The sequence below is a fragment of the Lucilia cuprina genome, chromosome 2 (genome assembly GCF_022045245.1).
Source record: "Lucilia cuprina isolate Lc7/37 chromosome 2, ASM2204524v1, whole genome shotgun sequence".
Classification (NCBI taxonomy): domain Eukaryota; kingdom Metazoa; phylum Arthropoda; class Insecta; order Diptera; family Calliphoridae; genus Lucilia; species Lucilia cuprina.
The window spans coordinates 66,158,865-66,184,123 of record NC_060950.1 but is presented as its reverse complement, the minus strand read 5'-3'; the positions used below and the strand labels follow the sequence as shown (position 1 = coordinate 66,184,123).

Below are 25,259 nucleotides of genomic sequence, written 5' to 3'. Positions count from 1 at the left end.
GTTCAGTTCTAGTTCAGTTCTAGTTCAGTTCTAGTTCAGTTCTAGTTCAGTTCTAGTTCAGTTATAGTTCAGTTATAGTTCAGTTCTAATTCAGTTCTAGTTCAGTTCCAATTTAGTTCTAGTTTAGTTCTAGTTCAGTTTTAGTTCAGTTCTAGTTCAGTTCTTATTCAGTTCTTATTCAGTTCTTGTTCATTTCTTGTTCATTTCTTGTTCAGTTCTTGTTCAGTTCTTGTTCAGTTCATGTTCAGTTCTTATTCAGTTCTTGTTCAGTTCTTGTTCAGTTCTTGTTCAGTTCTAGTTCAGTTCTTGTTCAGTTCTTATTCAGTTCTTGTTCACTTCTTGTTCAGTTCTTGTTCACTTCTTGTTCAGTTCTTGTTCACTTCTTGTTCAGTTCTTGTTCAGTTCTTGTTCAGTTCTGGTCAAGATCCAGTTCAGTTCTAGTTTAGTTCAGTCCTAGTTCTACTTTAATTCTGGTCAAGATCCAGTTCAGTTCTAGTTAAGTTCAGTCCTAGTTCTACTTCAGTTCTTGTCAAGATCCAGTTCAGTTCTAATTTAGTTATTTTCTAGACTTATTCGAACTCAAATCTAGATAATTTCTTGTTTAATATAAACTTTCATTTAATTTTTAAGATAATTGTTTAGTTTGATATATTTTCCATCTGGATAAAGCTATGTCCAAAATTTGGATTGTAGTAAAATGTTTGCTATATAAAGGTTTAATATTTCGTATCATTTCATTTGCTTTTTTCACATTTTACACACATTTTCATTGCTTTTGTGTTTTGTGCCTCTCTCCATTAGCCGTAAGACTAAAATAGTTTTAAGTTTTTTTTTAAGCAATTTGTTTTTAAACATTTCTATAAAATCTCTTTTTGCAGTCTGGTTTCTCTAAATATACACTGTGGCCCCCCGCCCCCCGCCCCCCCATTCGATGATTGATTTTTTGACCCTATTGGTGCTCTTGCCGTTTCACTTCCAAATGACTCGTTAAATAAACACTTTTTGAAACCTTTTGTTTTCTTTAACCAAATGTAAATAAATTTAAACAAGTAGTACTACATTTTAAGTAGTACTAACTATTAGTCTATAGAAAATTCTTTTTAATTTAGTTTTTAATTTTAAGCTTAGCTTTTCCTTAAATTCTTCTCATTATTTTTTTTTTTTTAATTTCTTTTTATTTTTCTCTACTTATAAGAGTATTAAGCTAAATTATTAAGATTAAACAAAGTTGCTTGACAACCTAAAACGTATATAAAAATAAAAACAATTAAACATAATTATTTAATAAAAAAAAACAATTCTACGCATACATCATAAACCTTCAATAATTAATATTTAACAACTAAATTAAGTTATACATACTTCCTTTTACTTTGTATAAATAAATAAAAATTTAACAAAATTTTCCTAGAAAATTTTTAAAAATAAAAGAAAAAGAAATGCTTTCATAACTTTTAAGTTTTCAAATAAATTTTAAGATTTTGTAAAGTAATTAAAACTCCATAATGTTAATAAATTGGAAGTTTTTTTCCTTTCAAAACGCTTATTTTTAAATTTCTCTAGTTTTTCTTTTAGTGTATAAAAATTAGTCCTTTACAATTGTCCTGAACAATTGTTCAGCAGTAAAACAAATGTTTTCTTTATTATTCTTTGATTTTTCTTTTGCTCGTTTGTAAGAAAAAGCAATATATTTTTAATAAATATTATCAATATATATTTTTGTTAAAAATTTAGCTAATTATTTAACATAAATAAATAAATTAATTAATATAAGCAACGATTTTGTATAACATACACAAACATTAAATTTAAATTTAACAAAAAAAAAAAAAAACGTCAACTTCTACAATAACTGTGTGTAAATAATTTATAAAATGAAAATCATAAAGAAATTTGATTAAAATAATACAAAAATTTGATTTTTTTTTATTAATTTAAAAGCATTCTTCTGGTAAGCAAAAACTTTTTCAGCAACAACAATTTTGTAAGTAAATTTATTAAAAATGGTTAAAAATATATTGTTTTGTTTCTTTGTTAAATAGCATGTTAATTTAAAAGAAATATATATATTTTCTGATCCTTTATCAACTGTTTTCAGTTCTCCTTCAATTTTTGTTTAATTCTAGTTCAGTTCTAATTTAGTTCAGTTCTAGTTCAAATCTAGTTCAGTTCTAGTTCAGTTGAAGTTCAGTTCTAGGTTATTTCTAATTCAGCTCTAGTTCAGTTCTAATTCAGTTCCAGTTCAGTTCTAGTTCAGTTCTAGTTCAGTTCTAGTTCAGTTCTAGTTCAGTTCTAGTTCAGTTCTAGTTCAGTTCTAGTTCAGTTCTAGTTCAGTTCTAGTTCAGTTCTAGTTCAGTTCTAGTTCAGTTCTAGTTCAGTTCTAGTTCAGTTCTAGTTCAGTTCTAGTTCAGCTCTAGTTTAGTTCTAGTTCAGTTCTAGTTCAGTTCTAGTTCAGTTCTAGTTCAGTTCTAGTTCAGTTCTAGTTCAGTTCTAGTTCTAGTTCAGTTCTAGTTCAGTTCTAGTTCAATTCTAGTTCAGTTCTAGTTCAATTCTAGTTCAGTTCTAGTTCAGTTCTAGTTCAATTCTAGTTCAGTTCTAGTTCATTTGTAGTTCAGTTCTAGTTCAGTTCTAGTTCAGTTCTAGTTCAGTTCTAGTTCAGTTCTAGTTCAGTTCTAGTTCAGTTCTAGTTCAGTTCTAGTTCAGTTCTAGTTCAGTTCTAGTTCAGTTCTAGTTCAGTTCTAGTTCAGTTCTAGTTCAGTTCTAGTTCAGTTCTAGTTCAGTTCTAGTTCAGTTCTAGTTCAGTTCTAGTTCAGTTCTAGTTCAGTTCTAGTTCAGTTCTAGTTCAGTTCTAGTTCAGTTCTAGTTCAGTTCTAGTTCAATTCTAGTTCAGTTCTAGTTCAATTCTAGTTCAGTTCTAGTTCATTTGTAGTTCAGTTCTAGTTCAGTTTTAGTTCAGTCCTAGTTCAGTTCTAGTTCAGTTCTAGTTCAGTTCTAGTTCAGTTCTAGTTCAGTTTTAGTTCAGTTCTAGTTAAGTCCTAGTTCAATTCTAGTTCAGTTCTAGTTCAATTCTAGTTTAGTTCTAGTTCAATTCTAGTTCAGTTCTATTTCATTTGTAGTTCAGTTCTATTTCAGTTCTAGTTCAGTTCTAGTTCAATTCTAGTTCAGTTCTAGTTCAGTTCTAATTCAGTTCTAGTTCAGATCTAGTTCATTTCTAGTTTAGTTCTAGTTCAGTTCTAGTTCAGTTCTAGTTCAGTTCTAGTTCAGTTCTAGTTCAGTTCTAGTTCAGTTCTAGTTCAGTTCTAGTTCAGTTCTAGTTCAGTTCTAGTTCAGTTCTAGTTCAGTTCTAGTTCAGTTCTAGTTCAGTTCTAGCTCAGTTCTAGTTCAGTTCTAGTTCAGTTCTAGTTCAGTTCTAGTTCAGTTCTAGTTCAGTTCTAGTTCAGTTCTAGTTTAGTTCTAGTTCAGTTCTAGTTCAGTTCAGTTCAGTTCTAGTTCAGTTCTAGTTCAGTTCTAGTTCAGTTCTAGTTCAGTTCTAGTTCAGTTCTAGTTCAGTTCTAGTTCAGTTCTAGTTCAGTTCTAGTTCAGTTCAGTTCTAGCTCAGTCTAGTTCAGTTCTAGTTCAGCTCTAGTTCAGTTCTAGTTCAGTTCTAGTTCAGTTCTAGTTCAGTTCTAGTTCAGTTCTAGTTCAGTTCTAGTTCAGTTCTAGTTCAGTTCTAGTTCAGTTCTAGTTCAGTTCTAGTTCAGTTCTAGTTCAGTTCTAGTTCAGTTCTAGTTCAGTTCTAGTTCAGTTCTAGTTCAGTTCTAGTTCAGTTCTAGTTCAGTTCTAGTTCAGTTCTAGTTCAGTTCTAGTTCAGTTCTAGTTCAGTTCTAGTTCAGTTCTAGTTCAGTTCAGTTCTAGCTCAGCTCTAGTTCAGTTCTAGTTCAGCTCTAGTTCAGTTCTAGTTCAGTTCTAGTTCAGTTCTAGTTCAGTTCTAGTGCAGTTCTAGTTCAGTTCTAGTTCAGTTCTAGTTCAGTTCTAGTTCAGTTCTAGTTCAGTTCTAGTTCAGTTCTAGTTCAGTTCTAGTTCAGTTCTAGTTCAGTTCTAGTTCAGTTCTAGTTCAGTTCTAGTTCAGTTCTAGTTCAGTTCTAGTTCAGTTCTAGTTCAGTTCTCGTTCAGTTCTAGTTCACTTCTAGTTCAGTTGTAGTTCAGTACTAGTTCTGTTCTAGTTTAGCTCATGTTCAGTTTTAGTTCAATTCTAGTTCAGTTCTAGTTTAGTTCTAGGTTAGTTCTAGGTTAGTTCTAGTTTAGTTTTAGTTCAATTCTAGTTCAGTTCTAGTTAAGTTCTAGTTCAGATCTAGATCAGTTCTAGTTCAGTTCTAGTTCAGTTCTAGTTCAGTTCTAGTTCAGTTCTAGTTCAGTTCTAGTTCAGTTCTAGTTCAGTTCTAGTTCAGTTCTAGTTCAGTTCTAGTTCAGTTCTATTTCAGTTCTATTTCAGTTCTAGTTCAGTTCTAGTTCAGTTCTAGTTCAGTTCTAGTTCAGTTCTAGTTCAGTTCTAGTTCAATTCTAGTTCAGTTCTAGTTTAGTTCTATTTCAGTTCTAGTTTAGCTCTAGTTCACTTCTAGTTCCATCGTATATCAGTTATATTTCAGTTCTACTTCACTTCTAGTTTTTTTTGGTAAGCCAATTTTTGCAATTGTAGATCAAATCTAGTCTACTCCGAGATCAGTTCTACTTCACTTTCAGTTAAGTTTTAGATCGTTTTTATATCAGTTTTAGTTCCGTCTATTTTAGCTTAATTATAGGTTGGTTCTATTTCAGTTCTAATTCAGTTCTAGATTTCTTCCAGTTTTTTTTCTAGTTTTATTCTAGTTCAATTCTGGTTCAGTCCTAGTTTGATTCTAGTCTAGTTCTAGATCAGTTGTTTTTTTGTTGATCGTTTGTTTTTGAGTTCTACATCAGTTCTTGATTAGTAGTAGTTTTAAGTTATATTTTTCTTCCAGTTGTAGTTCAGTGATTTCTAATGTAGATCTTATTTTATCATTACTTATATTCTCTTCGAAAATCACTTCCCTTTCAAAATTAATTTTAACTTGAAAGTGCTGATTTCTTCTCCTCAATAAAACTCCACTTCCCAAATTTTTTTTAATCAATTTCACTTTATTAATATTATATTTGTTTTTATTTTTTTATTTCTTAACTTAAAAGAAAAAGGAATCAGTTATACTTTTATGTGTTTTTATTATTATTACTATTAATTTATACGTTTGTTTTTTTATACGATTTTTATTAATAATAATAATTATAATAGGCAAACAATTTTTAAATGTATATTATAATTTTAAATCTTTTTTATTTATTATTCAAATATAAGTTCATTCATTTTATGTTTACATTTGAATTAGCTTAATTATATATTATTTGTTAAATTTGTTTTTAATGAATTTTAATGCATTTTTCTATGATTTGTTTTACATTTTTTTTGTTTAAACATTCTATATAAAGGATTAGAGTTTTTATTTATATATTTTTTGTTTTTTTATTTGTATTATTAAAGCGAAGTTTATTAGTGAAAGTGAACGAATTTTATAAATGAAAGTCATCATCAGTATTTTGTTTAAATATGCTTTTTGTTTGTTTTAGTAATAATAATAATGATTTTTAGTTTATTAGTATTTGATATTAAACTATTGCTTGAAGTTTTATTTTGTTTTTTTATTATTTATCTAAATAGATTTGTTAGCAAGTTTAAGAGTTATTTTAATATTACCAACTAATATAAACTATCGAATAGATTTATTTTTAAAAATTTATACTAAGTAGAAAATAAATCAAATTTAAAAACTTATTCTAATGTTTTGTTTGAAAATGTAAGTTGAACGATTTAAATTTAGAATCAACAAGGATTTATTACTGTTAACAGTGATCAGCTAAAGTTGTCGAATTCAGTACTAAAACTCAACTAGAACTGAACAAGAATTAAACTAAAACTGAACTAGAACTGAACTAGAACTGAACTAGAACTGAACTAGAACTGAACTAGAACTGAACTAGAACTGAACTAGAACTGAACTAGAACTGAACTAGAACTGAACTAGAACTGAACTAGAACTGAACTAGAACTGAACTAGAACTGAACTAGAACTGAACTAGAACTGAACTAGAACTGAACTAGAACTAGAACTAGAACTGAACTAGAACTGAACTAGAACTTAACTAGAACTTAACTAGAACTGAACTAGAACTGAACTATAACTGAATTAGAACTGAACTAGAACTGAACTAGAACTGAACTAGAGCTGAAATAGAACTGAAATAGAACTGAACTAGAACTGAACTAGAACTGAACTGATCTAGAACTGAACTTGAACTGATCTACAACGGAATTCGAACAGAACTAGAACAGAAGTAGTACTAGAACAGAACTAGAACAGAACTAGAACAGAACTAGAACAGAACTAGAACAGAACTAGAACAGAACTAGAACAGAACTAGAACAGAACTAGAACAGAATTAGAATAGAACTACAACAGAACTACAACAGAACTAAAACAGAACTAGAAGAGAACTAGAGCCGAACAAGAATTTAACCAGAACTGATCTAGAACTGGAACTGATTTCTGTTAACTTTACGAAACCCTTATAATTCAAACTTGAAGAAATTTTTCACTTTTATCTGACAAAACACTTCTCAAGGTTATATTTTAAAGTAATTTCAAAATATAACCTTGTAATTTAATATTTTCAAACATAATGTTTTCTTTTAATTGTTTTTCTTGTCTAAAATAAATTTGTTTTAATTTAATAATAAAAAATTAAGGAAAATATTTTACTAAATAGGAATTATAAATTTATTTTTTTAGGTTAAATTTTATTTTCTTAAATATTTTGGAAATTTTAAACTAGATATATTTATTTTAATTACCATTTAAAGCAACAGAGTTTTAACATGTAAATTATATTTGTTCTTTTTTTTTTTGAAGTTAAAAGAAAAATAAGGCATTTCTTATATTTTGATGTAAATTTTTTTTAAGGAGAAAACTTATTTTCATTTTTTTTAATAAAATAAAATACATTTATTAAATCTTAAAAATTAGACATGTACATTATAACATAAATGTTTTTTAGTTTCTTAATTTTGCATAAAAATATTAAACATACATTTAACAACTAAAAATAAAATTTAGGTTTAATTTTTTTTTTTGAATTTTTAGAATTTTATAAATTTTATTTCATTTTATTATCTTTTGGTGATTAGAGATTTTTTGTTTTATAAATTTCTTTAATTTTTTGTTGTGGTTTTTTGGTTTGTCAAAAAGGGGTTTTTAAGTTGTTTTCTGCTTAAAAATAGAAAAAAGTGACCCATAACTTTTTTACCACACTGTATTTGTGATTTTTATGATTTTGTATATTATTTTTTAATCTTTTGTTAATTTTAATTGTTTTATTTGTATTATTTGATGTAATGGAAGCTGCAGGTTAATTAGTTTTAAGTATATTTAAATGATTTCTTTAGTTTCTTTGTTTTGAAAATGTTTGATGTAAGACCAATAATTACCTTTAGAAAAAAACGTGAATTGTAAAAACTATAAAAATCCGTATATTGAAGATTATTGGCTTTCTCACAATAATGCTTCTGAATTTCAGACAAGAAAGACTTTAGTCCCAAAACGAGATACTGCTGGTCCTATTACAATTGGTTTTCATTGTCATAGTGAAGTACATAACTGGTTCAAATTCTTGTCTTATTTTGTCCAAATCCACTTCTCTGATAAGATTTTTTTCATAAGTTTTCTCGTGGAAATAGTTCCAGATAATGTAGACAATATGGACCAGAGGGTTTTAGTTACTTATCCAACTTTAGCTCTAAGTCACATGCTGCATGTTCTTTCAAACTAAGTGAGCTAAACAATCTATTGTTAATCAATCTTAAAAGATTCACAGACCCATTCTGAATGAGGGAAATTGTTTCCTCATCTATACCTTAAGCCTTTGCATGGTAAATAATTGTTCATTTAATGTAGGAATAGCTTCTAGTATAACTAATCTTATATAGATTCCTGTGATCGATCTTTCATTGTGCCAGTGATTCTCAATGAAACATATAATATAGACAAGAATCTTCAGACTTAAGTAACAAGCTCAATGCTGCTTGTTCTCTAACAATAAGTGATCTAAATCGATCTCGATTCATTGGAAGAAACCTTAATTCTCCACCTCTTCTAAATTTTGTAAATATTTCCCTCTGATATAGTGAATGGCGGCTTCCATAGTAAATGGTGACTTTAAGTAAAACTATTGCTTAAAGTCTACTCACAAAAGAAGCAGCGTGATGGTTCCTAGTAGATATCGGCGAGTCCTGAGAGAAGTTTTTCCTCTTCTTTACCTAAAACACCCAAAAGGGGACAAACTCCCGGTAAATAATTGTTTATAATAGTTCCTTTAATGTATTTGTAGGAGAATTTCTAATATAACTGATCTTATATAGATTCCTGTGATCGATCTTTTATTGTGTCAATGATTCTCAAATCTTTGGACTTAAGTAAAAAACCTCTTTGTTCTTTTGTAAACTTTTTCCTCTGATTTAACACATTGTGGCGTTCATAGGTTATAATAAGGCAAAACTTATACATGATTTTATTTGACGAATCCAGGGATATCTGAATCAATTACACTTCAAGCCGTCTCAAAAACAGCCGCTTGTCGGTCTCTAGTCGAAGCTTTTGACACCTATCAGATATAGGCGAGTTGTGGAAAACATCTACAGCGTCCATTTTCCTAATTGGTGCGGCTACAGACGAACTTAAAAACTTATGAAATTCAACCCAATTAAGTCTATCCAAAATGATCTGTGTATCCTTCATGTGATCTTTAAAATAATTTTTCCCATAAGATCAAATTACTTTAGAATAATTTGACAACTGATCTTCTGATCTGATCTTCATTGAACTATTCAGTGCTTTTAGGTAACACAAAACCACTGAGTTACATATTTGCTTTAGAATGCTTTTAGGTGGAATATCAAGATCGGGGGTGCTATTGAGAACTACAGAGTCCATGCATTCGGACTTTGTGTGAAAAAGTTCTTCTTGTATTTGGATACCCTCCAAACGCAAAGATTTTAAACTCCAGGCAATTTGAAACACTAGCTTTACGAAATTATAATTGTTCTGGACAATTTGTAGTCCATGTATTATGTTCATGAACATTGTGGAACTTTAACTTTCATGAACATTATAACAGGCCTACTTTTTGGCGGAACCAGTATTTTATGAGGATCATTAACTTAATGTATATATAATGATGAGTTCTACACAAATGAATCGAGACATTTAATATTATGGTTGTAGAAACATTGTATCCTTCACAGATCAATGAAACCTTCATAGATCATTCAATCACCTTAGAGTGATGGTATATGTGGCTCAAGGCAGATGGCCTCTTAAGCTAAGTTGCATAAACCCGATAGGTTCATATTCGATTCTTTCGCATCTGCGAAAATCTCGACAAAATGCTTTTGTATTAGTTATAACTGCTCATTATAAAGAGATCGTTAGAATTGATTCTACATCAAGTAAGTTGTATTATGAATTCCCTTCGGACGAGGAGGATTTAAACTCCAAACACAATACCTTTGCGAAATATAGTTATACTTGATATCTAAACAATTTGTAGTCCATGGATTATGCTCTTGGAAAATGTGACACTTTAATTTCCGGAACCATAGTTTTTACGAGAAACATTAACATCGATTTAGATTAACGATATAAAACCTCAGATTCTTCACAAATGAGCCGATACATTCAATATTATAGAGCCTTGTACCCTTCATAGATCAATTGTAAGTAGTTTTCTCATATCTAAGAGAAATGTTAAATGCGGCTCAAGTTGCATGAACCAAAAAGGTTCGTATTCGATCTCAGCTAGTTAGTTATAATTGCTCATTATGGAGTTAGAAGATCAATATAATGACTTTTGTAGGAGTTTCTGTTATAAAAGTATAGAGAGGATGGACCTGCCTTAGTGTCTAAACAAAATTAGTCATAAGGACAAGGGTTTCATTCCGATCTTGTTTCTTTGTCTGATTTTCGTTTAAAGCTACTAGGATTATAAAAATTTTGGGTTGACAGCTAATCAAACTTTCAAGAGATATATTCGGCTGCTTAGGTACTCCTATTCTAATCGGGTTCAAAGGAACAAAAGTAGAATAACATTGATCAAACTTTTTAAACTCATTCAATAACTTTTAAAGTTCATATTTCTAAAGGTAATTTTACATCTATTAATTATGCTTTTTTCTTTCCTATGATCCATTATACTTCCATAAAAAGCTTATCGTTTTTTTTTTTTTATTCTCTGAAGTTTATTTGGCTTCTTATTATAAAGTATAAATAAACCAAAACTTTTGTTTTATAACTATTACATTAACTACGTGTTATATAAATAAGCTTTTTATTGGAATATAAAAGCTTTTGTAGAATGCTTTCATATGAAAGATTTTATTACTACAAAGCTTTTTTATCGCGTGAAATTTATCATGTTTTTTAGTATAGAATATATAGTGTGAATGTTAAAGTACTTTTTTTATATATAAGTATAGAAGAAAGCTGTTAACGATTGCTTTTGTTGTTGTTGTGGTTTAATATAAGCTTTTTCGTTTTAAAGCTTTAGTTCAATTTTAATGATATACTTTAGATTAAATAGTTTTAGATATAATGATGTAAATGGCACTATATAACAAGCTCTCTATATAGTTAATTAAATAGACATGTAGAGTGTAAAAGAGAGTGTTGGGAGAGTTGTTAGGAAAAGCTAACTAAAGATTGAAACTTAAATTTACATACGAGTACTTTCCAAACTGAAACCCTCTACGACGGCCACGGATGTTGTGACGGGTGACATTAGTTGGGGTGAAGGTGAATTTCTACTTTTACTACTGGAATTTGAGTTAGTTTTACGATGACCCCTACGTGTTGACGATTTTAATCAACTTGCAAGTGTGGCCGTGCGAGTCAATAGCTCATCGTCATCCAGTTGGGCCAAAGCGGCTGTAGAACCTACATCAATGGTTGTGACACGATTACCACCATCAGCTATAGAGGGTAATTTAATAATTTCAGTTTCAGACTGTACAGGCATTATAATGCAGACGAAATTTTGGCCAGTATGAGAATCACGAGGATGTAAAGTGACAGGATTGAATTTATCCGTTTGACCTTCGGTATAGGTTTGTAAACGTTGAAAGATTTCCGGATAATGTTTGCGTAAAATGACACCACGTCTAGAGAGAATATCGAGTATGTTCGAGAGTACTAATTCACGTTGAGCAGTGGAATTGCGTAGCTGAGGATTGAAAGTGAGTATAAGAACTTCGGTGGTGGGTTCGGGTACAGCCACCACTGTAACGGGTAAGGGTAAAGGTTGTTGCTGTTGTTCCAGCTCTGCTAAGACAGTTTTGCATAATTTCAATTTGGCACAACGTGAAACAAGTTGACGTTCCCAGCGCACTGGAGCCTGGCCCATGCCGGGGGCTTCCGAGACCACACACACCGCCACATACACTAACATTTTGGAATCAGGCCGATATTCAGTGCTAAGTTTTAATAATTCCGAATAAAGCTCAAGACCCATTTCAGCTGGCATTAAATCTGGCCAACGAACATACGAAGCCTCACCCATACACTGGAAGCCATTCTTGATAAAACCCTCAGCCGATTCTGGAGAACGAAATAGAATCCTAACCACTCCACGACCCTGCGACAAGAATCCTTTGCGTGCCAACAGGCTCAAATGACGCAAAGAATCACTATCATCCTTGCAGGAGGCTAACACTTGGCGGCACAGATTTGAGACACGGGAGTGCAGACACGCTTTACGATGTTTCTCCCAATGGGCTCGGCGACATTCACGCGAACAATATAAATAGGTACAATTGTGGCATGACTTGTAATACTTTTTGGCGTCGGCGGGCGTGGCAGTGCGATCGCACTTGTTATTGCGGCACTTGATCTGCAGCTCACCAGAGGCGCTGGCTGTTCGATTATTCGATTCTGAGGAGTCACCGAGCGATACACGCCGGGGAGGCAGGAACGCGGTCGCTCCAATTGCATGGCCATTTGCCGTCGTATTGGTGTTGGTGACGGTGGTGATTGTGTCACTGGCATACGTTTTGGCATTTGTACCATAGTGTTGGGATTTTTGTTCGAAATGCTGTTGTTGTTGCTCTTGTTGCTGCTGCTGTTGTTTCTGCTTAGTTGCCGCATCTCCTTCACTGCGTCGTCGCAAACGTTGTTGTTCTTCTTTAGATATTGTTAGTAAATTCTCTTTTTGTTGTTGCTGTTGTTGTTGTAGTTGTTGAAGTTGTAGCTGTTGTAAAGGTTGTGGTTTTTGGGGCATATGATGTTGTTGTGTTTGTTGTTTATTGGGCGTTTGTGACTCACTAACTAAAGCGCCTCCTGTTTTGTTTTTTGTTTGTTAATGAGAAAAAGGAAATTTTATTATTATTTTTTAAGTTTTTGTGTTTTTTTAATAATTTTTCTTTAACAAAATATTCTACACAACATCAAGCATTCCCTTTATACTAAAAAAAACTTTGTTGTTGTTTTACTTAATATGAAATTTATTAAATTAATTAATTTATTTACTAGCATGCTAAAACTGTTTTTGTTTTATTATTTTTTTTGTTAAAAGAAACTTAATTTAATTAAAAAATAACGCTTTGAAAAAAACTTTAGCTAAATTTTTAAACAAATTTTGCTGTGTTTTTGTTTTAGCTAAGACAAGCAATAATTAATAAAAATTTTGAAATTCTATTTATTGTATTCTTTGTTCTAAAATAACTAATTTTTTTTATACATTTTTTTTTCTCAGTGTAATTTATGTAATTTTATCTATAACTTAATGAATTTTGAACTTTATCAATAGTAGATTTATAAATGATTTGAATAAGTTAAACTACATTTATTTTATGTAAAAAATTAACTAATATTTATATATTTAATCATACATATATACATATTTTCAAGACCTATCGATTTTTACCTTGAACTACAATATATACAAGCTAAAGAGTGCATATCAGAAGGGAATTTCCATACTGCAACGTTGATATTTGTTATGTACTTAATTATCGATCCTTCATCCACCTTAAAGTGCATCGATCGATCAATATAACTTTCGGAATCTATAAAATAAAGTCCGTTCGACCATCCGTCCTTCCATATCAACGTTGTTATGAAGTACAGGCCTACATTTTTAACATAATTAGTTCGGGGACGTTTCAATATAACTTTTGGAACCAATAGAACAATGTCCGCCCGACCATCCGTCCTTCCATATCAACGTAGTTACAAAGTACAGGTCTACATTTTTAACATAATTAGTTCGTGGACTATGCATAGTCTACCTATGACATATATAGCATCTCTATAAAGATCGGTACATATAGGATTTTTTCAAATCCCTGATTTTTGCAATGAGCGGTCAAAGTTTGTACAATCTAATCTCCATACAAAGCTTCTCTTTAGAAATTTACTTCAACATTCATAAATGACTTAAAACCATGGAACAACGGCACTATCTACAATAAGAATCTTCCAGAATTTGGTCACAGCTTACTTAACCCTCTAATTGCAAGAAGACAGTTCGGCACCCTATAAAAATATGGAACGTCCGTATGATTTAACATATGCTGACGACGACAACGCATTAAGTTGCTCGAAACAGATTCATATGCAGAGTAAAAGACAATCCCAGGAAAGTACCAATTGCGGACCAACATGGATAAGACAAAATCTATAAAAGTAGACACAACACAATATCTTAATCTGATCATCCATGACGGCAATAACAGGATTAAGTAACATTGAGAATAAACGAACCACGCTTTAGTAATCAGCTCCGTCAAGGTTACTTAAGAAGTGAAGACAACAGCGGATAAACTACTATAATATACGCACCATAACTGCTGTCAAAAGAAGTCAACAATTTTACTTTCCTTGGCAGTCAAATAACAACTGACAGCCCCCCACGAAATCGATGAAACATTTGGAAAGATGTTGTAGATAAATACTTTTACGGAAGCGAAACATGAACCATATTCGTTAATCGCTCAAACAAACTATTTATAAACCTCAGTTTAACTAACATTCATAGTATGATGTGGCCCCACAACTGGATCTCTAATTCCGATATACATAAAATGTTTATACATATACTTATTAAATAGGAAATTGTCTGCAAGAAATATCGCCGGACAAGATCTTAGCTAGGACCCACAAAGAACTCAGCTGATAACATATAGATGCAATATCTCAAGATCATTATAAATTTAAAGAATTTTGTACGGCAATATGTGCACCTAAGCCATTATTACGAACATTGGACTATATTTGACTCCAGTCCTAATAACTGCCTTCAAAATATCGCTCTATAATTCACCTTATTCCTTAACAACCACTCATAAGGAAAATCTGTTTGTTTTCAATTTTGAACTTATTTCTTTGGAAACTACATCTTTTTAGGTCAACATTTCTATTAATAAAATATGTCTGTAGATAAGTGTAGGTCTAGTAACTGGACCAAGTTGAGCTATTAACTATATATATAACTAAAGTTTAGTTTAGTTACTAAACTAATAAAATAAATTAATTATTATATAAATTGTATATATTCGACAAATAAAATATAATTAATTACTTAAAATAAACGAAAATGTAAATATATAGACAAATATATAGGTGTTTCGGAAGCTTATATTCAAAATATACTAACTCAAAAAATAGAATCTTAATACTTAGACGAAGTCTTTTTTTCGCGGAAATTTATATTAACAAATCATATTTAATCGTTTTTGTCTATACTATAGATGAAAGTGTAGTCTATTCTAAAGTCGAGTCTATAGACTGTTCTATACAATAATCTATTCTATAGTCAAGACTATAATCTATTCTATAGTCAGGACTGTAGTCGACTTCATAATCTATTTTATAGTTTGTAGTCGAGACTTATATAGTCGAAACAATAGTTTATTTTATATTAGAGATTATAGTCTATTATTTGCTCGAGACTATGGTATATTCGAGATTAAAATATATTCTATAGTTGAGACTATAGTCGAAAATGTCGAGACTTTAGTCTACGTTATAGTCAAGGCGATAGGTTATTATATAGTCGAGACTATGATATATTTTATAGTCGTGATTATACTCTATTCTATAGTCTAGACTGTAGTAACAAATATAGTCTATTCTACTGTCTATATATAGTCGGCTATAGTGGAGACTATAGTGTATATTATTGTCTAGTCGGGACTATAGTCTATTCTATAGTTGAGACTGTAGTCTACTTTCGTGTCAAGACTACAGTCTATTCAATAGTAAAGACAATATTCTTTAGCGTATACTATTGTTAAAACTGTAGTGTATTCTCTAGTTGAGACTATATTCTATTCTATAATCGAGACTATAGTCTAATCTATAGCCGAGACAATAGTCTATACTATAGTTGAGACTATAGTCTATTCTATATTCGAGACTTTAGTCTACTCTATATTCGAGACTATAGTTAAATCTGTAATTGAGACAATAGACTATCCTAAAGTCGTAACTATAGTCTTGAGACTATAGTCTATATATAGTCGACAATAGTCTAGACTATGACGTATACTATTGCCTATTTTATAGTTGAGACTATAGTCTATTCTAGAGTCGAGACTATAGTCATAACTATAGTCTATTCTATATATATAGTCGACTATAGCGTTTACTATTGTAAACTGTAGTGTATTCTCTAGTCGAGCCTATAGTCTTCTATAATCTATAGTCTATTCTAGAGTCAAGACTACAGTCTAGTCTATAGACTATATATAGTCGTCTATAGTGTAGACTATATCATACACTATTGTTGGAACTCTAGCGTATTCTCTAGTCGAGTCTATTCTATAGTTGCGACTGTTGTCTTCTCTTGCGTCGAGCCTATAGTCATACTATAGTGTTAAAATTATAGTGTATTCTCTAGTCGAGAAAATAGTCTAATCTAAAGTCGAGACTATACTCTAGACTATGACGTATACTATTGCCTATTCTATAGTTGAGACTATAGTCTATTCTAGAGTCGAGACTATAGTCATAACTATAGTCTATTCTACATTCTATATATATATAGTCGACTATAGCGTTTACTATTGTAAACTGTAGTGTATTCCCTAGTCGAGGCTATAGTCTTCTATAATCTATAGTCTATTCTAGAGTCAAGACTACAGTCTAGTCTATAGACTATATATAGTCGTCTATAGTGTAGACTATATCATACACTATTGTTGGAACTCTAGTGTATTCTCTAGTCGAGTCAATAGTCTATTCTATAGTTGCGACTGTTGTCTTCTCTTGCGTCGAGCCTATAGTCATACTATAGTGTTAAAATTATAGTGTATTCTTTAGTCGAAACTATAGTCGAGAAAATAGTCTAATCTAAAGTCGAGACTATACTCTATCATATAGTCGAGACTATGGTCTATATATAGTCGACTATATTCGTAACTATAGTCTATTCTATAGTTGAGACTGTAGTATATTCTTTAGTCTATTCTATAGTCGAGATTATAGTTTATTCTATAGTCGAGACAATAGCATATCCTATAGTTAAGACTTTAGTCTATACTATAGTCGGTACTAAAGCATATTCTAAAGCAAATTCTATATTCTAGTATGTAGTCTATTCTATAGTCGAGGCTATAGTATACTCTATAGTTAAGACTATACTCTCTAAAGTCGAGAACAAAGTCTACGTTATAGTCAAGGATTTAGTCTATTCTAAAGTAGTATAGTATGTGGTCGGAACTATAGTCTATTTAATTGAACAGACTATAGTCTACTTTTAAGTTGATATTAATATATTCTAATCTAGTTATTAATAGACTTATTAATTATTTATATGAATAAAATCTATACTAACTGTATAATATTAATAAAAATATTTAAAATATTTAAGCAAAATTTAAAAAAAAATTATAAAACTGTATAAAAAGTTTACAAAAGCTCTGAGGTAATTCTTAAAAGTTTATAAATATGTATAGGTATATTATTGTATATAATTATATATATAATTAAAAAAAGGAAACTTTAATAATAACTATTTAAAAAAATATATATTTAATATAAAAAATATATATATTTTATTTTAATTTTCATAACATTTCTGTTCCCACTTTATAGACAAAAAAATATATATTTAAAAACATTTAATTCATTTAATTATTTTTTTTTTGTTAAACAATTGCTTGGAGTTGCTTTTTTTTGTTTTTTTTTTTTTATTTAAAATTAATATTTATTTTTTTTAACGCTTTGTGGAACAAAAACTTACAGGTGCATACCTGTGCTGGACCTAGCATAAGCATCACTGGCGTTGGCTCCAGTTTGATGTGTTGGCAATCCTAAAAGGGAGGCTAAAACATCTTCTAGCGATGCGTTACTCAGGGAACGTTCTGTAGCATTAAAAGCATTTGATTGCCAGGCATTCAGGGTTTTATTTTATATTTTTTTTATCGTTTATTAGGATGGGGGGTGGTGAATAAATTATTACAAAACACAAAACATATTGTGGTTATTATTTTAGTTTTTTTTTTGTTTCGTTGGGGTTTGTTTGCAAAAAGTAATTAAAGTAGGAAAAAAAGAAAAAATTTATAAAAAAATAATTTATCATTAATTGTTGTTTTTGGCTGTTTTTTTAATATAAAATTAGCTTAGAAAAAATGATTACAATTAAATATTTGATTGCATTTTAACACAAAAGAATAGGTCACATTAAAGCGCACAAAATTATGTTAAAATTACACTGAGAATATAAATTTTTTGAATATTTTTTTTTTTTGGTTTGATTTAAATTTTAAAAAAAATTATAATTTTTAAAGTTTTAATTAAAATTTTAAAATTAAGTGCCTTGAAATTAAAAGAAAAATAAAAAAATTTACCTCAGTTAATTTTATATTCTGTGCTAATGGCCTTTCTTTGTACTATAAGCGAAACTGTCGTCAGTTCTATGACTATAGTGATAGTTGATAGTTAATATATTATCGAGAATGTTCTACAATCTTGTCTATAATCAAGACGATATTGGTCTTCATTTTAGAGACTAGAGTTAGATTATTTTAAAGTACATAATTTTGGCAATAATCAGTTTTGAATCTATTCTATAAACGAGCAAAGTGTCTATATTATATTGTCTAGTATACAGTATAGACTATTGTCTGTAGACTATAGCCTAGTTTATAGTCTCGACTATATTCTTATCTATAGTCGAGACTAAAGTCTTATCTATGCTCTTGACTATAGTTTAGTCTATAGTCTCGACTATAGTCTAGTCTAGACTATTGTCTGTAAAATATAGTATAGTTTAAAGTCTCGACTGTAGCCTAGTTTATAATCTCGACTAGAGTCTAGTTTATAGTCGAGACTATAGTTAGTCAATAGTCGAGACTATAGCGTAGTCAATAGTCGAGACTATAGTCTAAATTTAATCGAGACTATAGTCTACTCTATAGTCGAGACTAGTTTTGTCTATAGTCTAATCTAATCGAGTCTATACTCGAAACAAAAGTCCATAGACAAGGATTAAAGTCTTGTCTACACCCAAGACTTTAGTCTAGCATTTATCCGAGCTTAAGCCTAACCAATACTCGAGAATATAGTGTCTAGCCTTTAGTCAAGACTATTGTTTAGTCTTTAGTCGATGCTATAGTTTAGGTCATTGTATAGTCTATAAGAATACTATTGTCGAGGTAGTCAAGAGTAAAGACTATTATTTGTCTACAGCAGAGACTGTAGTCTACTCTATAGGGGAGGCTTTAGTCTAGTCTATATCCGAGACATTAGTATAGTCTATAGTCAAGGCTATAGTGTAGTCTATAGTCAAGACTATAGTCTAGTCTATAGTCAATACTTTAGTCAGGTCTATAGTCAACACTATAGTCTAGTCTATATTCAAGACTATAGTCTAGTCTATAGTCAAGACTATAGTCTAGTCTATAGTCAATGCTATTGTGTAGTCTATAGTGAAGACTATAGTCTAGTCTATATTCAATACTGTAGTGTAGTCTATAGTCAAGACTATATCTAGTCTATAGTCAAGACTATACTCAAGTCTATAGTAAAGATTATAGTCTAGTCTATAGTCAAGTATATAGTCAAGACTTTAGTCTACTCTATAGTCAAGACTACAGTCTACTCTATAGTCAAGACTACAGTCTACTCTATAGTCAAGACTATAGTCTACTCTATAGTCAAGACTATAGTCTAGTCTATAGTCAAGACTATAGTCTAGTCTATAGTCAAGACTATAGTCTAGTCTATAGTCAAGACTATAGTCTAGTCTATAGTCAAGACTATAGTCTAGTCTATAGTCAAGACTATAGTCTAGTCTATAGTCAAGACTATAGTCTAGTCTATAGTCAAGACTATAGTCTAGTCTATAGTCAAGACTATAGTCTAGTCTATAGTCAAGACTATAGACTAGTCTATAGTAAAGATTATAGTCTAGTCTATAGTCAAGACTATAGTCAAGTCTATAGTCAAGACTATAGTCTAGTCTATAGTCAAGACTATAGTCTAGTCTATAGTCAAGACTATAGTCTAGTCTATAGTCAAGACTATAGTCTAGTCTATAGTCAAGACTATAGTCTAGTCTATAGTCAAGACTAAAGTCTAGTCTATAGTCTAGACTATAGTCTAGTCTATAGTCAAGACTATAGTCTAGTCTATAGTCAAGACTATAGTCTAGTCTATAGTCAAGACTATAGTCTAGTCTATAGTCAAGACTATAGTCTAGTCTATAGTCAAGACTATAGTCTAGTCTATAGTCAAGACTATAGTCTAGTCTAAAGTCAAGACTATAGTCTAGTCTATAGTCAAGACTATAGTCTAGTCTATAATCAAGACTATAGTCTAGTCTATAGTGGAGACTATAGTCTAGTCTATAGTCGAGACTATAGTCTAGTCTATAGTCGAGACTATAGTCTAGTCTATAGTCGAGACTATAGTCTAGTCTATAGTCGAGACTATAGTCTAGTCTATAGTCTAGGGTATAGTCTAGTGTATAGTCTAGTCTATAGTCAAGTCTAAAGTCTAGTCTATAGTCAAGTCTAAAGTCTAGTCTATAGTCAAGACTATTGTTTAGTCATTATTCTAGTCTACGGTCGAGAATGTGTTTTGCCTAGTCTAAAAACGAGGCTATTGCCTAGTTTACAAAGGAGGCTATAGCCTTGTCTCTAGACAATGTCTACTCTATAGTCGAGACTAGAAACTAATGTATAATCGAGGCTATAGTTTAGTATATAGTGTTTCCTATAATCATCTATATTTTAGTCTTTAGTCCAATTTAGAATCTAATCGAAAGAGTCTTCACTTTAGTCTATGCTATATATTTATCAGATCCGGTAACGTGTTTTAAAACTCAAAATTTTTCTAAAAATTTAAAAAAAAAAAATGAAAAAATCAAAAATTTTGTTTTTAACATAAAAATATTTTTCGTTTTTATTTAGCAAAAAAAAAACAACTTATAAAATAAAATTCGTATCATAATAATGTTTAATATTCAAAATGTTAATTTTACTTTAATTAAAAGAAATTATTAAATTAAAAAAAAGAATTGTGATTATATAAAGATTATATATAAAATTATGCTCATAATATATAATAGTATAAATGTGTATAATATATAATTTGTGGTAAAATTGTAAAATAAATACAATAATTAAAAAGAAAATTAAGAAAATTGTTTAACAAAAAACAATTTTCTTTTTGATAAGCAGGCATAGAGAAATAAAAAAGTTTAAAACATTACAAACTTTACAAACATGAAGTGTGCAATGTATTAATTAATAAAATTAATTAAATAATTTAATTGTATAATAATAATTTTGGGATTGGTATTTAATACACGCAAAAATAAATTTCCAATTATATATAAATATATATAGTCCTTAAAGCAATTTAAACTTAAATTATAATAGAAAAAGAAAATTATGATATTTTTAAAGTTTTTATCATGATATGAGTTGTGATTTGTGTTATGACATAAATAAAAAAGTTTTGAAATTTTGTTTTCTAAAAGCACTTTGTTTAGTAGAAATAGAAGGTCGTTTTTATTTTCGTTTAATTTTATTTCTAAATTTAGGTGAATTGTTCTAATTTAAAAACAAGCCTAAATAGAAAATTCTACCAAATTTTTTGTCTTTCTAATGAGATGGGCCAATTGACAAAAAATTGTTTTTCAAAAAAAAGGAAAGAAATTTGGATTAAGAAAACTTTAAGCTAAGTTAACTTTTAAAACTTAATTTTGAAAGTTATTAAAAGCTTGCTTAAAGTTTACAAGTAAGGCTAAAATTTGAGGAAAATGCTAATTTTAAACACACTTTTTTATATAAAATGAACGAATAATGACAAATAAGCTTTTATGATTTTAAAAAACTTTTGTTAGTTATAATTTTTAAGCCAATTTTGTAGTTTGAAAGCTTTTAAATTGCAAAATTCAAAAAAAACATTTTAGTTTTATGAAAAAAGTTTTAACTACATATAAAAGCTGTTGGCCAACGAATATCAGAAAAGTTTTATTAAAAGCTTTCAGTATAAATATAAAATAAAAATCTTTCTTAATTGTATTAAAGCTTTAAATATTGCACCAAATATGTTTCTAATAATTTAATTTAGAAAGTTTTTTTAATTTTTATACAAGTTTAGCAAACAACTTAAAAAAAAAACTATATAAAGCTTTTATGTTGAACACTAAAAAAATTTTTCTTTTAAGTCTAAAAGAGCTTAAATTTCGTTGCTTAAATTTTAGCAAAATTATACTTTTTATTTTACTTTTATTAAAAGCTTTAAGCTTTTTCAATGACAATAACTCAAACTTTTTATTTTATATAAAACTTGTTAACGATTTTCCTTAAGAGCTTATTTTCTTTTAATAAAGCTTTTCCAAAATGTTTGACCAAATTTCACATTTTAAAAGTTTTTCTGAAAAATTTATTTTGAGAGCTTTAAGCTTTTTTGTTCTATATTTCAGAAAAATATCAAATATTCTAAAATAAGCTCTACTGTTTACAGAAAAATTAAAGATTTTTGTTTTTTTTTTTAAAAATTTTGAATTTTTCATTTTAGCATTTAATTTGTAAAGTTTTCCTTAGATTCTGTAATAAAGCTTTCGAATAAAGTTTGTTTCATTAAGTTTTATTAAAAGCTTTATGTTCTTTAAAAATAAAGCTTTCTTGTAATTTCACTATAAAGATTTTTGAAGTTTTTTTTTAATTTTTTAATAAAAAACTTAATTTTTTAATAAAGCTTTTTGTAATTAAATTTTCAATTTTTTTATAAAGCTTTTTGTAATTGAATTTTTCAAAAGCTTTTTTAGCATTTAATTTGCAAAATTTTTGTTAGATTCAGTAAAAAAGCTTTTGAATAAAGTTTCTTTCTTTAAGTTTTATTGAAAGCTTTAAGTTGTTTAAAAATAAAGCTTTCTTGTAATTGAATTTTTCAAAAGCTTTAAGCGTTTCCCTATATAATATCCCAATTTTTTTTTAGATTTCTTAAAATAGCTTTAGAATAACGCTTTTTTCTGTGAGTTTCATTAAAAGCTTTAAGTATTTCTTTTAAGAAAGCTTAAAAAAAACTTAAAAATTTTCTTAAAATTTAAAAAAAAACTAAGTTTCTGATGAAAATTATTATGAACATTTAATTTACTAAATTAAAGCTTTTTACGTTATATCCTTAGAAAGCTTTCAGCTTTTTAGTTTAAGATTTCCATAAAACTTTTACAAAAAGCTTTATTTTATAAAACTTAAGTTATCTTTAATATAAAGTTTTTAATTTTTGTAAATAAAGCTTTTTGAGAGCTTTTAAGTGAGCTTTTACAAAAAGCTTTTTTAAAACTTTCATTGCAAGCTTTTTCAAAAAAACTATTTTAAAACTTTAATTGAGAGTTTTTTGAATAAGTTTTTTTTTGTAAAATTTTAATTAACTCCAAAAATTAAGCTTTTATAGCATAATTAAAGCTTTTTTTAAAACTCTATCATTAAGCTTTAAGCTTTTTGGTTACTAATACGAAAAAGCATTCATATAAAACTTAAGTATATAAAAATATTTTTTTTTTTTTATTTAAATAAAACTTTTTTTCTAGTTCTGAAAGCTTTATTTTCAGTATATCAAAACATTTTTTTTATTTTTTTTTTAAATAAAACTTTTTTCTAGTTCCGGAAGCTTTATTTTCTTCGAATTATTTAATTATTCAGTTTTAATTTCCCTCAACATTTTAGCCAAACTTTGGGTAAAAAGTTTAAATTTTATTTTCAGAGCTTAAAGCTTTTTTTATAATTTTTTCTTATAACTAATATATAAACAAAGTGCTTTTAGTAAAATTTTGAAATAAAAACCTAAAATAATAAACAAAAGAATTTTGAAACGTCATATGTCATCACTTTATTAATTATCGATTTTGTTTTTGTAGTTTTATAAAAAAAAATTAATTTACAATTTTTTTTTTTAAAAAAGAGGGATTTTTTTCTTAAATTTAAACAAGCAGTAGTTTTAAAAAGTAGGGAAAAGGAGTTTTAAAACTTTTAAAGCAAAAAGATAAATATTGCAAATTAAAATAATATGGAAAAACTTTTTCAAAACATTTTGAAAACTATTTAGAAAAAAACTCAAAATTTTTTAAAAAAATTAATCTAAAGGCACAATTTTACAATTTTTTTGAATTTTGTTAATTACTTTATTTTTTAAAAAATTTAACTAATATTGAAAAAGCTTTTCTTTTTAAAATCTCTATTTTTCAAAAATTTAACTTAAAATTTTTTATAAATTTTAAAAAAAAATATTTTGTAAAAATTTATACAAAATTAAAATTTATAATAATATTGCCAAGTGCATTACAAACTACAAAATTTTTTGTAAAATTTCTATAAAAAAAGTATTAAAAGCTTTTTTTTTTAAACTACTACTACTAAATACTAAAATCAAAATTGCAAAAATTATAAATTTTAAAAAATTTCATGTTTTGCAGTGTTTCAAACAAAAATAGTTTTTGTTTTTGTTTATTTTTTAGCACTCTTGTATTTGTGTGAGTTGAAGCTTAAGAGTTTTTCTTTTAGTAGACTCACCAACTCCTAAATTAACACCACCGGCGGCACTACTACTACTACTAGTACCGTTATTAAGACCACCGTTCATACGTGTTAATTGTTGTAGATCATTTCCCGTTGATGTTGAGAAATCAATATTATGATTTGCGTATTGTAAATTATTATTGTTATTATTGATATTATTATTGTTGTTGTTATTCAACAATGGCGGCCTAAATGAGCTGTTTAATGTTGATGCAGCAGCTTGGGCAGCAGTTATTAGGGGTGTATTTTCTATAATAGGTGTTTGCGGTGAGTCCAAGGGACGTGTGCCCACAAATGATGATTCAAGCCAACATTTTCTAGTTTATAAAAGAAAACAAAAAAAGAGAAAAAAATAAGATTTTATTAGTTTGTTTCTATGTGTGTGTTTTTAAATCAATATTATATATCTTTAGTTTATCAAAGGTTATACGTGTTAGATTTTATACTAGTATCTTGTATTTAACTCAAGCATCTCATTTGTTTGTATTTTCATTAGGTTCTTAAGGGTCTTTTTTCTCTACATCCCTTTTCTTACATTTTCTGATGACTCATATAATAAACAAGATTGTTAGCGAATGATTTTTGCAGCCTGTTACAAAACCCTGTAGCAAAATTTTCTAAGAATTTTTACATAATTTGACGTCAATATCTACTTTTTAAACTTTTATAGTTTGTATTGACTATAGCGTGGTCTTCAATAGCCTCGACTAAATTCTTGACCATAGCCTCCACTAAAGTCTTGACTAGTCTAGTCTAAACTGTTGACTATGGTCTATACTCTAGTATATTGTCTAGTCTATAATCTAGTCTATAGTCTAGTCTATAATCTAGTCTATAGTCTAGTCTATAGTCTAGTCTATAGTCTAGTCTATAGTCTAGTCTATAGTCTATTCTATAGTCTAGTATATAGTCTCGTCTATAGTTTAATCTATAATCTAGTCTAGTCTATAGTCTAGTCAATAGTCTAGTCTATAGTGTAGCCTAGTCTTTACTCTAGTATATATTCTAGTCTATAGTCTAGACTATGCTCTAGTCTATAGTCTAGTCTATAGTCTAGTCTATAGTCTAGTGTATAGTCTAGTCTATAGTCTAGTCTATAGTCTAGTCTATAGTCTAGTCTATAGTCTAGTCTATA

The 25,259-nt window shown here is 28.8% G+C and overlaps 2 protein-coding genes across 4 annotated transcripts in view; one reads left to right on the top strand and one right to left on the bottom strand.

The window, feature by feature from the left end:
* The window catches only part of LOC111679583 (zinc finger protein 502), a 6,095-nt gene extending 4,693 nt beyond the window's left edge, over positions 1-1,402 (top strand). For both annotated transcript variants that reach the window (XM_046956317.1, XM_046956316.1), the window contains exon 6: positions 879-1,402. The gene's annotated coding sequence lies outside the window, so the exon portion shown is untranslated. The remainder of the gene's footprint in view (positions 1-878) is intronic.
* A 5,995-nt stretch (positions 1,403-7,397) lies between these two features.
* Positions 7,398-25,259, bottom strand: part of LOC124418458 — a 42,256-nt gene continuing 24,394 nt past the window's right edge. The window contains exons 4-6 of one of the 2 annotated variants that reach the window (XM_046945229.1): positions 24,119-24,441; positions 17,345-17,455; positions 7,398-12,428 (exon numbers count right to left, since the gene is read on the bottom strand). In XM_046945229.1, coding sequence (XP_046801185.1) covers positions 10,960-12,428; positions 17,345-17,455; positions 24,119-24,441 — 1,903 coding nt within the window. In that variant the 3' untranslated portion in view covers positions 7,398-10,959. The remainder of the gene's footprint in view (positions 12,429-17,344; positions 17,456-24,118; positions 24,442-25,259) is intronic. The other variant, XM_046945230.1, reaches the window with a different exon arrangement.